The sequence below is a fragment of the Panonychus citri genome, unplaced genomic scaffold (assembly GCF_014898815.1).
Source record: "Panonychus citri isolate SS breed McGregor unplaced genomic scaffold, ASM1489881v1 Contig00063, whole genome shotgun sequence".
NCBI classification, from domain to species: Eukaryota; Metazoa; Arthropoda; class Arachnida; order Trombidiformes; family Tetranychidae; genus Panonychus; species Panonychus citri.
This window is the reverse complement of record NW_026515468.1, coordinates 1573370-1589811: the sequence shown is the minus strand read 5'-3', so window position 1 is coordinate 1589811 and position 16442 is coordinate 1573370. Positions and strand designations below refer to the sequence as shown.

General features: G+C 30.4%; 2 protein-coding genes across 6 annotated transcripts in view; both read left to right on the top strand.

Moving 5' to 3' along the window:
* Window positions 1-1817, top strand: part of LOC128385967 (cGMP-dependent protein kinase, isozyme 1-like) — a 30075-nt gene extending 28258 nt beyond the window's left edge. For both annotated transcript variants that reach the window (XM_053344911.1, XM_053344910.1), the window contains one exon: window positions 4-1817. In XM_053344911.1, coding sequence (XP_053200886.1) covers window positions 4-102 — 99 coding nt within the window. In that variant the 3' untranslated portion in view covers window positions 103-1817. The remainder of the gene's footprint in view (window positions 1-3) is intronic.
* A 5604-nt stretch (window positions 1818-7421) lies between these two features.
* LOC128385969 (thyrotropin-releasing hormone receptor-like) lies at window positions 7422-15686 on the top strand. Of its 4 annotated transcripts, none has more exons than XR_008324850.1 (2): window positions 7422-7677; window positions 7871-11793. XR_008324850.1 is itself a non-coding variant. In XM_053344913.1 (2 exons), exon 2 carries the CDS (start codon window positions 13332-13334, stop codon window positions 15117-15119), a length of 1788 nt encoding a protein of 595 aa, XP_053200888.1. In that variant the 5' UTR covers window positions 7463-7677; window positions 13283-13331; the 3' UTR covers window positions 15120-15686. The 4 variants fall into 4 exon arrangements, 2 of the variants coding, with proteins under 2 accessions (XP_053200888.1, XP_053200887.1); XR_008324849.1 differs by having other exon boundaries at window positions 7424-7677; window positions 7837-11793; XM_053344913.1 differs by lacking the exon at window positions 7871-11793 and adding an exon at window positions 13283-15686 and having other exon boundaries at window positions 7463-7677.
* The last annotated feature ends 756 nt before the right edge of the window (window positions 15687-16442 follow it).

Below are 16442 nucleotides of genomic sequence, written 5' to 3'. Positions count from 1 at the left end.
TAGATTGATCTTTCAATGAGAGTCCAATTCGATGAGGATGTTCAACAATCAATGAAAAACTCCAAAGATGAGTCATTGGAAGATTGGGAGATTGCTTTTTGAATCAATTCTATTCCTTAAATCAATTTCCATGATTAACCAACAGAATAATAATTGATTGTCCTTTTATCTCAACGGTGTTACCTTATAACGAATAAACAATAATGTTAATTTGAACCAATAAGAAACAAGCATTTGTTATTGAATTAGATTAAAGCTGTAATTCTAACAAGTTGACACAATTTGTTGCCAGACAATCAATGAAACTATGCATGCATATCATGGTAATTACGAGTAACTGAAACTAAGAATCAACAAAAAAAATGAAGTTACCTGAATGATCACTAAAGTTATCAATTAAATTCACAACATGCTGTCATGGCAACTCGAATATGATAAAGTCTATTGAACTATGGCTCATTAAGTTCAATAGTTTCATGGTGTTTATAGTGATAATCATCATCATCTTTCAGTGTTAGTGTTGACCAAGAAGTGAATCGTTTAATCAAAAAATGGATTCAATGAGCGCAAAGTGTTGAAAGTAATTTTTTCACCTCCAAGGCAAAGTTAACAAAAAACTTTTCATGATGAAGTTGAAACGATAAAGATGAAAATTGAATGAATTTTGTTGATGGAGTAAAACAACAGGAAAAGATTAGGAAAGTACAAAGATAAATGATAACAAAGATGATAAGAGGAAAAAGGAAATTAATCAGCGAAGTAAAATTTCCCGTTAAACTGTAATACGATGATGATGATTACAAATCTTGATGATATTCACCTAAGAGCAATAAATTATCATGATGATAATAATAGTAATAACAGTCAGATTATAATAATAGTTGAGATGAATTGAATCAGTGGTTTTTTCATGAAAATAAAGGCGATGAATATTTGGTGAAAACCCTCTGAATATATTACGATCTACTATTTCAACTCATTCAGGTGATAATAGAACAGGATTTCGTAAATAAAAACTCAATATACCGCCGAGTTCACATTATTCTGAATGAAAATGGAGATAAAATTCTAGAGCCACCTGAATCTCTATTACCTTTCTTGACCCGAGTAATATCAATTCCTTGGTTTCTATTTTCTCTCTCGTTTTTCATCATCTTTCTGGTTCAAAACTCGTTCACTTCATTTCCGTTTCCTTTTCAGTCTCAAACTCTAAACTTTTCATCATCTTTCGTTGATTCTGTCATTAGTAATTTAAGTTACTCTGAGGTTCAAATTGTCATCACCATAATCAATTGAATAACATGGTGTTGATATTTTGTTCATTGTTCTTTTTGAATAAAATTGTCCAGATAAAAGTTTTGTCATGATTCATTTTCATGTTGAATAAACGGATAAGAATAACAATTATTATGGTTTTTAATGTTCAATCTATTTGACAATCAATTTTCCCAAACGAAATCAACTTAAAATCCTAAAGAAAACAGTGAAATCGAATCCGTTATGTTGATGTCACATAGAACATGTCAAAGTGAATTAGCAATGATAGAATCCAATTTTAAGTTAATTGTAACTGTAAGAAAAAAAAGTTATAATAAATTCTATCAAATCGATCATCTTTTTTTCACAATTTTCTGTGATTCTTTTTCTCATTTTTCTATCAACATCACCATGAGCTGAGTTATCACCGACTAGTTCAGTTCATTGAATTGTCACATTGTTCATGTCAAACAATAAACTGTAAATTTAATTGATTGTAATTCCCTCTCATGTTAGCTGATTAGGGTTTTCAAGTAATTTAATAGTAAATTAACCATAGTCGATTGATCAAATTAATCACAACTAATTACAATAATATTGTTCAGGAAAAGTCAGGAAATATTAATCATGTATAGTTACACAGAGTTAACTCTCAGGGTGAAAATATTAATAAAAGAATCTGATTTGATCAGAACTAAATTGTAGCTCAATGGGAATCGAGTAAATTATTTTCAACTGTTACATGATAAGATTATCTCAATCACGCAATGTAATCATTAACTAAACCACCTTGATGATATTTGATTGTTGAACAGATAGTTCAATCAATCAATCATCATTATCACTGATAATTACATAGATTATAGGAATTAATTTAATTAAATTGTTCAACTAGAATTAGAGTTAAAAGTGAGAGCACAGAGGTGATTAACTTTGCACGAGGGAATCATGTTAAGGTTTCATTTGTATAATTAACAAGATAATCAACTCATGGACAACATGTAATGATAATTAGCTTTGAAAATTACATAGACATTCAATCAGTTGAAAAAAGTTGATGAACCGTTTATGTCGTGATAATTTGAACCATGCTAACAAAAGATACTCATTGAATATCTATTGTGATACTAAATCAGGAATACTTTTCCATCTCTGATGAATGTAAGCACCAAATCCCAGGTAACTAGCGATTCAAATTCATCTACCATGTAAGGGTGTTGTTCATGATGATATTTTCTGTAGGAACTGAATGGTTCAAAAATTTAAGTTGTTCAATTAACTATTATTTCCATGCAAATATTAACAATTTAAATTGTAAATTGTAAACAGCTCATCAAGTTTTCATTATTAATACTATGATACTCATTCTGTTAGTAATTTTATTTTATAATTTAGCAAATTAACATTCATGGAGACTCAGTTTCATGAGATAATTTTGCAAGCTTGAATTTCACATGAAACAAGAGATTGAGATGCTGTTGGTTATATGGATCAATTCAAATGGAAATGACTCTCGATTTTAATATTAATACAAGTTTCATTATCCGGATATAATTTCGTCGAGAAACTAAAATGGTCACATATAAGCTCAATGAATTTCGAATGATATTTATTCGTTCTGAAGAAAACTCAGCCAATAGAGTGATGTCCATCTACTGATTCGAATCATTCTTCATTAATATTAATTGTTCAGCTCTAAATTTTTACTCTTTTACATGTTACTCAATGTAAAAGAATTTACATCATGATTGCACCTTCACCTTTATCACTTGATTAATTCCGGTTTTACATGGACTTTCCATTCTCATGAGGAATCGTATGTAAGGTTTGCAAAAAAGTTCCATGAGATAAATAAGGTTACATGGAGAAAAAAGAAAAGAAAAGTTTCATTCTCTTTCTTTATCCTCCAGCTTATTTCTTAAAAACGATGATTTTTCTAAATCAAATCTTGAGAATTACATGGAACTGGGAACATTTCTCTGAGTTATAATGAGATGGAAAGTTGAATGTGATTCAAGTTAATCCTCGAATCAAATAAAAAGATATCAACATCAGGGTAGAAATAAACGATTCTTTTGATATTAATAATGTCCACAGAGATTAATATTATCATCTATTGATGATAAGGTTATTTTTTCAGGTCGTTTCAATATAACAGTAAATTGTAACAAAGTAACAGAATAACAGTATACAAAAGTTATTACTGTTATCGAGTAAATAATAATAATCATCCAGAGATGATAAATAAAATGCGAAGAGAAATAAAAAATGAAAAATGGCTCATAAAGAAAATAGATTCTTCATTACTATTAGTTTCGTTTCCGTTTCCTTTTCATGTTGCTGTTAATCTCAACTGACCATGAGATATTATCTAATCACATTTCACTTTCTTTATTATCTTTCCCACTTTAACCATCATCATTTGTCTGTCTTTCTTTCATCCATTTTTCTTCATAGTTTCGGAACAATAACATTTCAAAATATCATCTGATATCTCACACAGTCTACATGATACAATTCAGTAGAAACCTCAGTTCTCCAGTATTAGATGTTCATGATTATAGTGATGAAAATGATGATAGTTTTCTTACCCTGAATTCCATTAGTTCAATGGGTCAACTTTTATTAAACCGAAAAACGAGATTCAAGTCAACTTTCCTTCCCTTTTGAGCTGAAATGTTATCAAATTATAACGATAATGATGATATTGATGATAAACTTACATTCCCTTCATGATAAATTATCCTAATCATTTTAACAGATCTTTCAAAGTTAAACTCGAAAACCGTATTGTTAATATTATGTTTTTTCATTTGCATTTAACGATTTTTCGGATTTTCATCAAATGTTGACTTTCGAGTGGGTCTATTAAAGAATCATGAACTCAAGCTACATTGGGATCGAAACTTTTTTCCAACATTCAGTATTCATTATTCCCTCAAGATTTTGATGATAACTTTGAGATGACCTCTCAGTCTCTTAAAATGAAATGACCATTGAACACAAATTTAGATTGACTAGAATAGTAGCGAAAATAAATCAATCGAATTAATCATTAAAAAATCGATCGAAGATTAAATATTACGATAGAAAATAGAGCAACAAGACCTGGAGAGAGATGTCGAAAGACTCTACGATTTATACTGAGTAAAAAATTCTTTTCCAATTTCCATCATCTACCTGATTAATATTATCGTGATGGTGCAAGAATTGTAATCATCTTTTTATACCCAATCACTTATTACTTGTTAACAATTATATTTTATTAACAGTGACGCAGAAAATTATCAAAGGAAACAATAAATATCATTAATATAAATTACACAGAATTCATGATTCAAATGTTTGCATCTATTAGTTTGAGGCGCATGAAATTCAGCTGAAAATTAATTCTCATGATAATCGAATGACAACAATTTACTCCATGTGACGACAAGAACATTGTTAAAATTCTGTCAACACTTTCATCTATTGTTCTTTTACTCAGGTGAATTATAAGAATTATTAACAGAGAGAAAGAAAGAAAGAAAGAAAGAAAGAAAGAAAGAAAGAAAGAAAGAAAGAAAGAAAGAAAGAAAGAAAGAAAGAAAGAAAGAAAGAAAGAAAGAAAGAGAGAGAGAGAGAGAGAGAGAGATTCACCATGTGATCAAGGGATAAATAACAATCTTTTCTGGGTTATTAGTCTGTTGTGTTTGACAATCAATAGATTCTGATTCATGTTGATAGAAAATGATTCATATCTGAATCTGTTGGAACAGTTTTGCATTCATCTCGTTGAGAAATGATTGAAGCTAATTAGCTTGATTCCAATGACACTGACACGCATTTTGAATTCCGATTTGTTTCTTAAAACTATTAATACTTGTGGTGATAGAAATGAATTTAACAAAATTGATACTTATTATTTATTAAGATGTTGATAATTGAAAATGAAACAATCAAATCAATTGAATTTCTGTTAACATGATCATAATTCTGGAACTGATGTTTACGAGAGCGAAAGTTGAATTGATATCAAATGGAAAATGAATGTACCTGGCATGAAGCCATTCCATAGATTAGTAAACAATGGAGTTTCCTCTTTTATATCAGTTCTCTTTCATCTTTTCACTTTTATCTTCATCATCTCGTGTGAGAAGTTAATTTAAATAGTCAAGTGTCATCGGAATGAGAAGCGAAAAGAATCAACATTGAAGAAAATGATAAAAGATGATAAGTGTTACTTGAAAAGAAAAAAGTTCCTAGTGATTAGCTTCCTATTCATCTGATTTAGTTTATTATTAGACGATTTTTCGTCATCTTTTTTATTACCATCAACATGTACTAGTACATTTTGCTCATCGGTTTGCAATTGAAATTGAGTATAACTTGCCTCTCACAAGAAAATGGATCCTAGATGATTATCGTTAATGTTGATTCTTAACTCTACTCTTTACCAATGTCAACCCTCGTAACAAGGTACAGACCTTAATCTTTGTTTACTTGTGTTATCAATAAGTAAAACCAATTATCTGAAGACTCATTAGTTTTTCATGAGCTATTATCTAACTATAATCATCTCATGAAATGCAGAGAATGCAGTTTCTTATTCCCATTTGTTACAATGTATTCGTTGGAGTTTTCAATTTGAAACAAACTGTTACCCTCAATTCTAGATGATAATTTGAGAGCTCATTCTAACCTAGATAATGATGATTATATGTGACATGATATCAAATTTTCGTCTACTGTTGTAAGAACATTGATTATATTGACATCACCTTAATTCGGTTTGGTGGGAATTCATCTCCATGTTACTAATAGTATTTCCACTTCTGTCTCATTTCACTTTTCGTTCCTCCCTTTCATCTTCATTCTCGCTCTCGTGTTACTGTTATTCTTTGCCTTCAAGTTATCGTTTTCTGTCTTCTTTCTATTGTCATTTTTTTCTGTCTTCAACTTTAGTGAGCTGAGAACTTGCATGGTTTGCTCACTCATCTTCCACCACGAGACAGAATAAGAGAAAGAGAAACTGTTCAGAATCTCGATGCAATCATTTTTCAATCAAATCAACCTTTAGCTCAACCCAATCAACTTCCAACAGACTGATCTTGAAATACTCAGAGTCATTTCCTGATTATCTCAATAAAGTTCAGATCCAAGAGTCACATGAAGTATGATGAAAGAGAAACCAAAGTGAAAAAATCTTTCACTTTTTTCTCTTCTTTCTCAGATGAAGATAAACTTTCTGAGGAAAGTGAACAATCGATATTTAAAGTTTATTAACTTTTGGTGTCGTTTTTATCCAAATATTAGAATCCAGATAGAAGTGAAATATGATCACGATATTGAGAATGAGAATCATCTTCAGAAGGAAAAACATGATTGATGCAAATGTTATTTGATACAGATAAGATTTCGCTCGATCAGCTTAGTTTGATAAGCTTATGTGCTTTTGTTCAGAGAAATTACCAAGGGGAATTCTGATGGATTCCATGAGTTTCATGAATAAATCGTTTTTGGTTTATCATATTATTCAATCAACACCACAACAAAGAATGTTTATTCCAGAAAAAAGAAAATAATACTCACCAAATCATGGAAAAACATCTTCGGGCCACGAATGATATTAGATCACTATTAGGTCAAAGACTATGAATCCAATGCTCGTTAAATTGGTCCCGATGCTGAAGATCCCAAAAACGATAACATCTGAGAAACACTTTGGACGATTCTCTCTGTCCTTCCGATTAAATTCCTTGCAGGTCATGTTCAGAATTGAACTTAAAGCGATTTCATCCATTACATTTTTAGGTCAGATTTGAACTGCACGACGAATGGACAATGGCATTAATGTAAAACGAGTACACAGGAAATAACAAACCTTCAAATTTCAAGGTTAAAAGGTTACAAAAAAAGGTCACCTGAACTTCTGGGCTCCACCAATCGATTTCTTAGTAGTTTTCGATCTAATTCGAATTCCATTTCAGTAGCTATTAATCTTTCAAGAAAACGAAGTTCATTAAGCGTATTTAATTTAGTCCTCACAACACAAAAGTTAAATTAATGAACATCAGCTGATAATTACATCGATTTATTTCGATATATTCATTGATTTCTAATGTGATTTACTCACTAGATGGTGACTGCTAGAGAGAGTGAGAGATTTGATTAGATTAAAATTTAATCATTAAATCATTTCCTTTGTAAAGTTAATCAACCCTTTCTACCTTTAAGACTCAAACGCTTCATTTGTTACCTCAAGTCCAGCAGAGTCCCAATCAACTCATAGAGCTTAAACTGACCACAAATTAGTATCCAAACGAACCTCAATTTGTCTCTTTCAACTTTCTAATTAATCACCAAAAGTTTCACTTCTATTGAGTTTTCCTTAATGGAGGGGATCCATCTCTTTGTCCTCGACAACCTTCAAGGTCAAAGGTAAGTGGAGACCTTTATTTATCCTCTTAACACTGGGTCAAGATGAGAGACTAACATTTATTGGAAAATTGTGATTTATTTGAATTTAAATTGAATTTTTTGAATCCTTTTTGATAAATTCAATTATTTTATGACAATTCATCTCAATGTGTAATTCAGACTTTTACTTTTGGCGCAATTGTCTTTTTCAAAGTGAATCTGTCACCCAGATTTTCATGGTTACTCATGCGAGATAATGTTTCAAGGTCACTGAGTGAATGCATTTCCATCCACACCAAATGTCTCTCAAAGTTATCATGACATTCAGTTAAATCGAGTCTGTCATATTTCATATTTGCTCATCACTGAACATCCATGGAACTGGTTATGTGTTGATAATGAAATGAACCTTTAATTAAACTTTAAAGGTCGAAGTGAGAAATTGAATAACAGGTAAACTCATGAATGTAAATTTTTGGTACCAAAAGAATAAAGAAAATTAAGATTATCAAATTTAATTGTGTAACTGTAAACGAGTAATTATTAATAGAATCACTTTTGATCATATTACCATTTGATTAAACGATAGCCAATTTTAAAAATTGAATATCAAGTCGAGTGCTGATTGATCAACACTAATTGGTAACAATTAATATTAATTACTAAATTAGTTTACATCTGTTTCATTTTGATAGTTAACGATGATAATTCAATTAACTGTTTCACATTGATGAGCTTCTACATTAAATTAATGGTTAATCATTTAAAGTAACATAAATTAATACAATTATCATCATGTCAACTGAATTTAATTGTGATCCTTGTGATCACATTGATACTGATTCAGTAGTAAAGAAATTAATTGCTGGTAAAAGTTTGTAATCACCGTTATAGCCTCATGTAATAATCATTATCATGATTAAGTATTGAAAGATTCTTGATTTTATTGATCAGAAATAGTAGAAAACATTAATTGTTGAACTAAATTAAAATCATTGAAATAGTTTAATTCAGATAAACTTTTCTTTCAAATGATTCCAATGAACCAACAACAATATAACAATTATCTTTACATGAATACACAGATAATCACTGTAATCATCTCAACTATTCATGTTTTTTTCTTAATCACAATCAGAATCTCAACTGTGAAGAGAAACTTTTCCCTGAATGAAAGTGAAGCTACAATGTAATTCAATCACATGGAATAGGAAAAGTTTCAAGATGAACAGTAATTATAATAATCAACTTATTCACTTTTTTAAACTTCAACTGAATTTCTAAAAAAACTAATGATCAAGTAAAGTACAAAATAATTGTATTAATAACCATGAATCGAATTAGAAAAAAAAGGAAACCATGATCATGATGAAGAGGGTGAAAAATACGTTAGGAAACTTTTACCAGAGATTGGAACTTTTGTTCGTCTAATATGAACAAAGATATTTCATATTCTTTTGAGTTCATTATTTGTTCAATTTTCTTTTAATTCATCATCAGAATTCACTTCACTTTGTCCTCTCTCATCTCCTGACACAGTTGATTGAGAAAATACTGTAAACATTGTCATCATTCAGAACTTTCTCTCTAATAACTGTGGTGTTCATTTTCAAATGAATACTTATCTTATTGATTTTCTCAGTACAATTGAATTTCTTATTCTGCTTGATATTATCGGTAAACTGATTATCAATTAATTATCAATGAGATTTTTTCTTATACATTATAATTAAAGTGTTGGGAGGATGATTAATATAATAGTAGCTTTCAAGTGGATGAGGTTAACTGAAGAGGACCAGAAAGTGAATTAACTTACAATGAATAACTGGTAACTGTGATTATACAATGTGACAAGTTGATTAATTTAGTTGGATCATTATCATGACTATGGTGACGATAATGATTCACATGATGTGGAATAACTGTTGAATTAGGATTAATAGTCAGAGCCAAATAAAAGGGTTCAATGGAAGGCTGAAATCTTCTGATTATTTATATAAAAACTATTATGTTGGTTTAAAGTTTTCTTACCTTTTCCTTACTTTTCAATGGGTTTTGCTGTACTTGAGATCAAAAGCAGAGAGAGAGAGAGAGAGAGAGAGAGAGAGAGAGAGAGAGCGATAGATGATCTTGTAATCTCATGAGCTATTACACTTTCATCATCATGTTGTCATGGACAATGAAGGGTCAGTTAGGGACAAAATATGCGATAAATAAGCCTGAATCAACTCAAGTTTTCCATGTTAATGATGACGATGATTATTTTGATTCCATTATTATCACTTCCCTTCATCAATCAAATCACAGATTTTTCCTTACTATTTATGACAGAAAAAGATTCTGAATAATAATGATCCAATTCATCACATTCCAATAACATAGTCAGTTTGTTATCCATCACTTACGAAAATTATTAAAAGATAAATCATCCAACTTGAACAAATTTCAATTAATATCACTAATATACAACCGATTACAAAGACAGCGATTCATTTTTATCATGTAAAATCAACCAGAACAAATTTTGCCGCCTTTCAGCTTTTGGATCATTTTCAAAGTAGTTGATCAGTTTGGATTAACAGTTTTCATAGGTGTCTGGCGAAAACTAGTCTCTTGATTCAATCGATTCAATCAATGAACAAAATTCCAAGTGATTGAATTAATTTACTCTAATTAGTGCTGACAAAATATGAGTGGGTGAAATGTTATTATCATTAGGAAGTACCATCATTATAAAAGTCACCGTCATAATTAATTCAATTAAATTTTCTATGTACTGAACTTTAGATTTAATTCATTTTCTATCATTCAGTTGTACATTGAAATAGATTGAAAATATTTTGAGAAAAGTTCTCATGTGATCCATTTGATTATCATGATAAATTGATTATTATTCACCTTAATATTATTAGTTGGAAACATCAGTTTAATAATTGGATTCTCAAACATTTCACAATTTCATTGAAATTGAATAACTAATAATAGAGTTTAATCTGGCTACTGGTTCAATGATTATTATGATTATTAATAATAACAACTTGATATTATCAACATGTTTCACCCTTTGGATTCATGGTGTTGATTCATTATGCTTATCGATAAAGCGAAAGAACCAAAAACTAATAACAAGTTACTTGAATCTTTCATGATTATGGTTGATCCTGAACTTTGATGCTGAACTGAAGGAAATTGTGAATCGAAATTATCAAATAACTAGGGAATGTGAATGAAGATAATGAAGAAAAGGATGAAAATGGATGAGTGAGCATAAAGTTATATTTGAAGAAAGATGCAAATAAGAAAACTCAGAATTCTGTAAAAAAGCAAAAGTCTGAAGAAAAAAAGTTTTGATTTATAATCTTCATAATAATAACATTAACAAGAAATGAATTGAAGTCAATGTTAACTTATACAGAAGTAATTGACTTGAATTTCAGGCTTGATCATGATGCTGAAGATCAGGGTGATGAAGATGTTAACCATGATGATTGAACTCGCAATTTAACCTTGAGAATGTGAAACAGATTGAATACTATTAATAAGATGAAGGGGATTGCGTTGGTTAAGAAGACAATCATCATGATAACTGTGATGAGATTGTTGAGAAAATAATGGTAACATAATTACATTTTTATCAAGTTTCATCTTCTTATTCATTGAAATTCATGAAAGATTCAAAAGTACATGAAAACTACTTGAAAGTTTCATCGACAAAATTAACATTCAACTTTAATGAATATTATAAACGAGGAGGATTTAACTTGATTGTCCTGATTCATTTCATTGTAATTTACTTCCTCATTCAAGAATCTCTCAACTCTTATTAGTCACAATTCTCTTCATGGATCAGAATTAATGTTCACAATTAACTATTCAACTCAACAATCCAATAAACAACAATTTAATTCACCTTGTATTTACGATTACAAGGTTAATACCATGTCAATTGAAATGATGGTAAATTTAATTTATTTTCAATAATATAATTTATTTTTTCATTCTTATTCATTTTTCTTAATCTTTGATGATTATATTTAAATAGCATGAGTTCAATACATGAATAAGTCAATTACATTGTTATTATTATTTGATTATTGTTCAACTTTTTTCATTAATCATGAACCATTAATTTACCTTTTTCCTGTTAATTCAAATCAACAAGCTACGATGTCCATTGATCAGAAGGAAAAAGATGAAGATGACAGAATGAAAAAAATATTCCCAGAGTTTTTTTCAGCTTAAACATGAGTTTCAATGATATCTCATGGAGATATTTGTGAGCCATGCTCAGGAGAGAGACTGGAAGCAAAGACAGAGAGGTAAGAAGAAAGAGAAAGAGAAAATGTTTCTTCCTTGATCAACTGAATTTCCAACTACCGCCATCGTCCCAACCCTGAAACTCACCATGTAAACTCCTCCTTCTCTCAAGAAAAGAAAGAAAGAGAGAGAGTGAGAATGAGAGAGAGAGAGCATGATGTTTATGATGAAAAAGTTTATGTTGCCAATATTTTCCATTCTCAAAGGTCTCAGTTTAGTTCAGTTCAATGAAGAGTGTGATTCAGTTTCATGTACATGAGGTTCAGTCTAATTCGTTATTCCAATTGCAAGCGTATTATGTTAACATTGCAATTGCCCTTTTCCAATAGAAACAATAACATCACAACCAAGTTTTCATCGCCATCATCTTGATTCTCATCATCAAATCCAACCTTTTATCCAATTGATTTCCATTACCATTGATATTGCACCAAATTGCAAAGGAAAATAAAATATTTCCAGTACACTTTTATGTAGAAGTGTTTGTTAGTCTAATATTGAAATTGAATTATTATTATTCAGTGAAAATCATGTTCGAAAATAATAATAATAGTATCATGAAATTATAAGGATCATAAGGAAAAGAAAATATTGCTTTCAGTTCAAGTATCAAATTCTGATCATTTTTGCTCCTTCTTATTTTATTGATGTGACAATAATAAAAAAACTTCTCTGTTTCCTTTTTCCTGTTTATTGACGTGATAAACATCATTACATCATCATCATTACAAGTAACCATCAGCATCAATATCACCACCACCGCATCATCATCATCATCATCCTGAGCTATTGTGCCTCAAGCACCAATTTCAATTCTTCACAATTTATTAGCAATCAGAGAAAATATTAGAAAGTGCTCATTGTTGTGTCTTCTTCATGTCAATTTCATTTCTCTCTTCTCACCCAATTCCATGATAACTCCGTCAGAATTTTTCTACATTATTCATCAACTCGGTGGTAATAACAGTTTCTAGAGAAAAAATTAAAATAAGAAAAACATTAAAGGTAAAAGTTTCCATTACGACAGTTGAACATCCACATCAACACATAATCAAGATGATGATTTATCCTTAATCATTAACCTTCACTAGATTAAGTTTTTTAATCTCAATACAAAGAAACGAAATGATTTCATCATTAATTCAGTTTCACTTTTAAAGTAAACAAAGTTAGATTATCACTGTGATTAAGAATTGATTAAATCCTAGATGATTATTAGTATAATTGTGATTGATTAATTATTAACTTGATTCTATTATCTCATTTGTGGTTCTGTTGGTTCATTGGTTTTCTCAATTTTCATGAGCAGCATCTTAATCATCAATATCCTCACAAATTGAACACAAAGCAAGAAAATAATGAAATCATCACATCCTTATACTGACCTCTCATCATCTTCCTCATCATTCACATCATCATCATTGTCAACGGATGATTATCATCCAATAGCTCAGTTTACCTCATTTCTTGCCTCCCAATTAACTTCGTCACTTTCAACTAACCTTTCAAGTGAAGGTTATCTTGGTGGTGAAACTTTTAACTTGACATCATATTTAACAAGTGAAGCTAATTTATCATCACAATCAACAACAACAACCTCGTCATCTTCATTGATTTCATCCGTGAATCCATCTTACATTGAGTTTCGTGATAGATCTCGTTTCTGGATACAGCGGATTCTTGTTCCATTGGTTATGATCATCGGTGTGATTGGAAATTCAATGACAATAGTTATCATGACTCGACGTCGCATGAGAAGCTCAACAAATTTTTATCTCGCTGCCTTAGCATCAATCGACATGATGTATCTTATATTTTTCTTCATCCTTTCCCTTAAACATTATCCTGATGCAGATCATTCAAACTTTTATTACTATTGGGTTTTCTATCCATTCAGTTTAATGATTGTTGATGGTTGTTCCAACATATCAGTCTGGTTAACGGTGACATTTACCTTTGAAAGGTTCATCGTTGTTACTCATCCGATTCGTGGTAAAGTCATTTGTACCGAGGCTCGAGCCAAGAAGGTCATTCTTGCCGTGTTCATTATCTGTTTTACTTATGTGTTACCAACACCCTTTGAATGGATTATTGTTGAAAAGTTGAGTACAGTGGATAATTCAACACGAATCGATGTTCTTTATTCCGATTTTGGTAAAAATAAAATGTACAAAACAGTGTATTATTGGACAACGTCAGTGCTGTTCACTTTCCTTCCATTAACATTATTGGCCTTTTTCAATGCTTTTCTCATCAGATCAGTTCAACTATCACGAAGAGCGCGCGCTGATATGACCCAGTCAAAGATCACAACTGCCTATTCAACAGTCGCCAAAACTGATCCTGATCCAAGTCCAAGGTTAGGTCGTAATGGTGTTACATCAACAGGCGGTGGTGGTGGGACATCAGGGGGCAAGATTGACCATTCAACTGCCCAAGAGACTAAAATAACGATAATGTTAATCTCAGTTGTGGTGCTTTTTTTGTGTTGCCAATCCCCAACAGCGATCATGTTGATCTATTCATCTGTTCGAGAATTCAAGAGAAACACCAATGAATATCATCTGCATATCGCTCTGAACAATATTTTCAACTTTTTAGTGGCCGTTAACGCCGCAGGAAACTTTGTCCTTTATTCACTGCTCAGTCAAAAGTATCGACGCACATTCGTTCAGCTTTTCTGTCCCTGTATCAAGGGTCGACTTTCTCGATTACAATCTTACCAACAAACACTTTATCCTTCAAATGCAACAACAATTGGGTATTCAACCTCATCAGATAAAAGGTTCAATGAATTTCTATCAGTATCAAGTGACTCAAAGTCTCGAGGATCAGCATCACCTCGAATCTCTCGAGTTGGATTACCTGGAAGTGGCTTTGATTTCGGTCGGCCAAACAGTAATTACAATCTTAACAACACACCGACAACAACAACTCCAGTTAATCATAACAACAATACATTGACAGTCAACAACAACTCTTTCAACAGTGTTAACAATGTAATAAATGTTAACGATATTGAAACAGATAATCCAGACAAAAGTAACACCAATTCTTTAGCACAAAACATGAGATCAGAATCAAATAGTTCAAATATGGTTGAAATTGACCAGAATACAAGGGAAATGAATAGTGTTCCTGGTTGAAATTGATCGATTAAATTTCATCAAACTTGATTGGATAACAATTAAAATTTAATCAAAAAGTGGCTTATGAACCAACAACCGATTAATTTATTATTATTTTATTAATTTATAATCAATGATTTAACTATGAATGGTGAACAAAATGGTTCGAATTGAATCAGCATTCAAACGTTAAGACAGATGATTGAAACTGTTCAATGGCGACTAATGAACGACGAACGGGTTAATCCTCGAATCCATTGAACATTGAAACGCTTTGATTACCAATTGAATCACGTTAATAACTAAATCCTTGTTTTTATTTTCTTCCTTTTCTGTATAATCCTTTTTTTTCATTGAGAAACATAAATAATAACAATTATAATTATAGTAATAATATAATAACGATGATGTGATTATCGATTCTGTTCATTTGTGGTCAATCTTGTTTTCCTTTGAAATACAATCTAATCCTTGTTTCTATTAATATCAAGTTATAATAATTTCGCCTTGAAGATGAAACAAATCACTGTAATAATGATAATTTACAATAATAACAATTAAATTACGATAATGATCATAACTCAATGATATTATGACTAATAAATAATAATGATATATCTTCAATAAGAAAATAATGAACAGAAAATTTGAGTTACTATTAACATTGAGAATCATTTTTGAAACTTTGATCATTTTCATCAACTGATAATCAAAGATTATGTTGATTGTTAAGATGGAACGTCAATCAATTTGGTTTCACTGATTAAATAATTAATTTGCCATAAACGATAATTGTAGTTATTACATGATAATTATTTGATAGTTTGTAGCAAAATTGATTACAATTTATTTGTTTCGTTTTGATTTCATTCATTTATTTGAATTTTTCATGATTTGGGTTATGATTTTAATTGTTTCAATGACAATCAAGAATCTCAATAAAGGTGACAAATTAAGTAAATCATTTTTTCCTGGTTTAAATGTAGACATGAAGTTCAAGCCAAGAAATGAATGTAACTATGAATACATCATGAATTTTTACGTAGGCAATTTAAAATTCACTTTTTTCTGGCATCATTTCAATTCAGTTATCATGAAAATGGCAGAAACAGCATCTTGAGTACGACTTGTGGCCCAGGTTATAATCATATTGTTTTTGCAAATGATTAAAAATCACTAAATATATCTGATTACTGAAGAGACGAGATAAATTTCATGAAGATTCTGAGTGTTTTGTCCTTCATGGGTAAAGTGAAGTCTTTGCTCAACTAATTTCAGTTCAAGGCGAACATCATATTATTCCGAATGTAAATTGACAGAGAAAAAAAAAGAAAAGCAGAA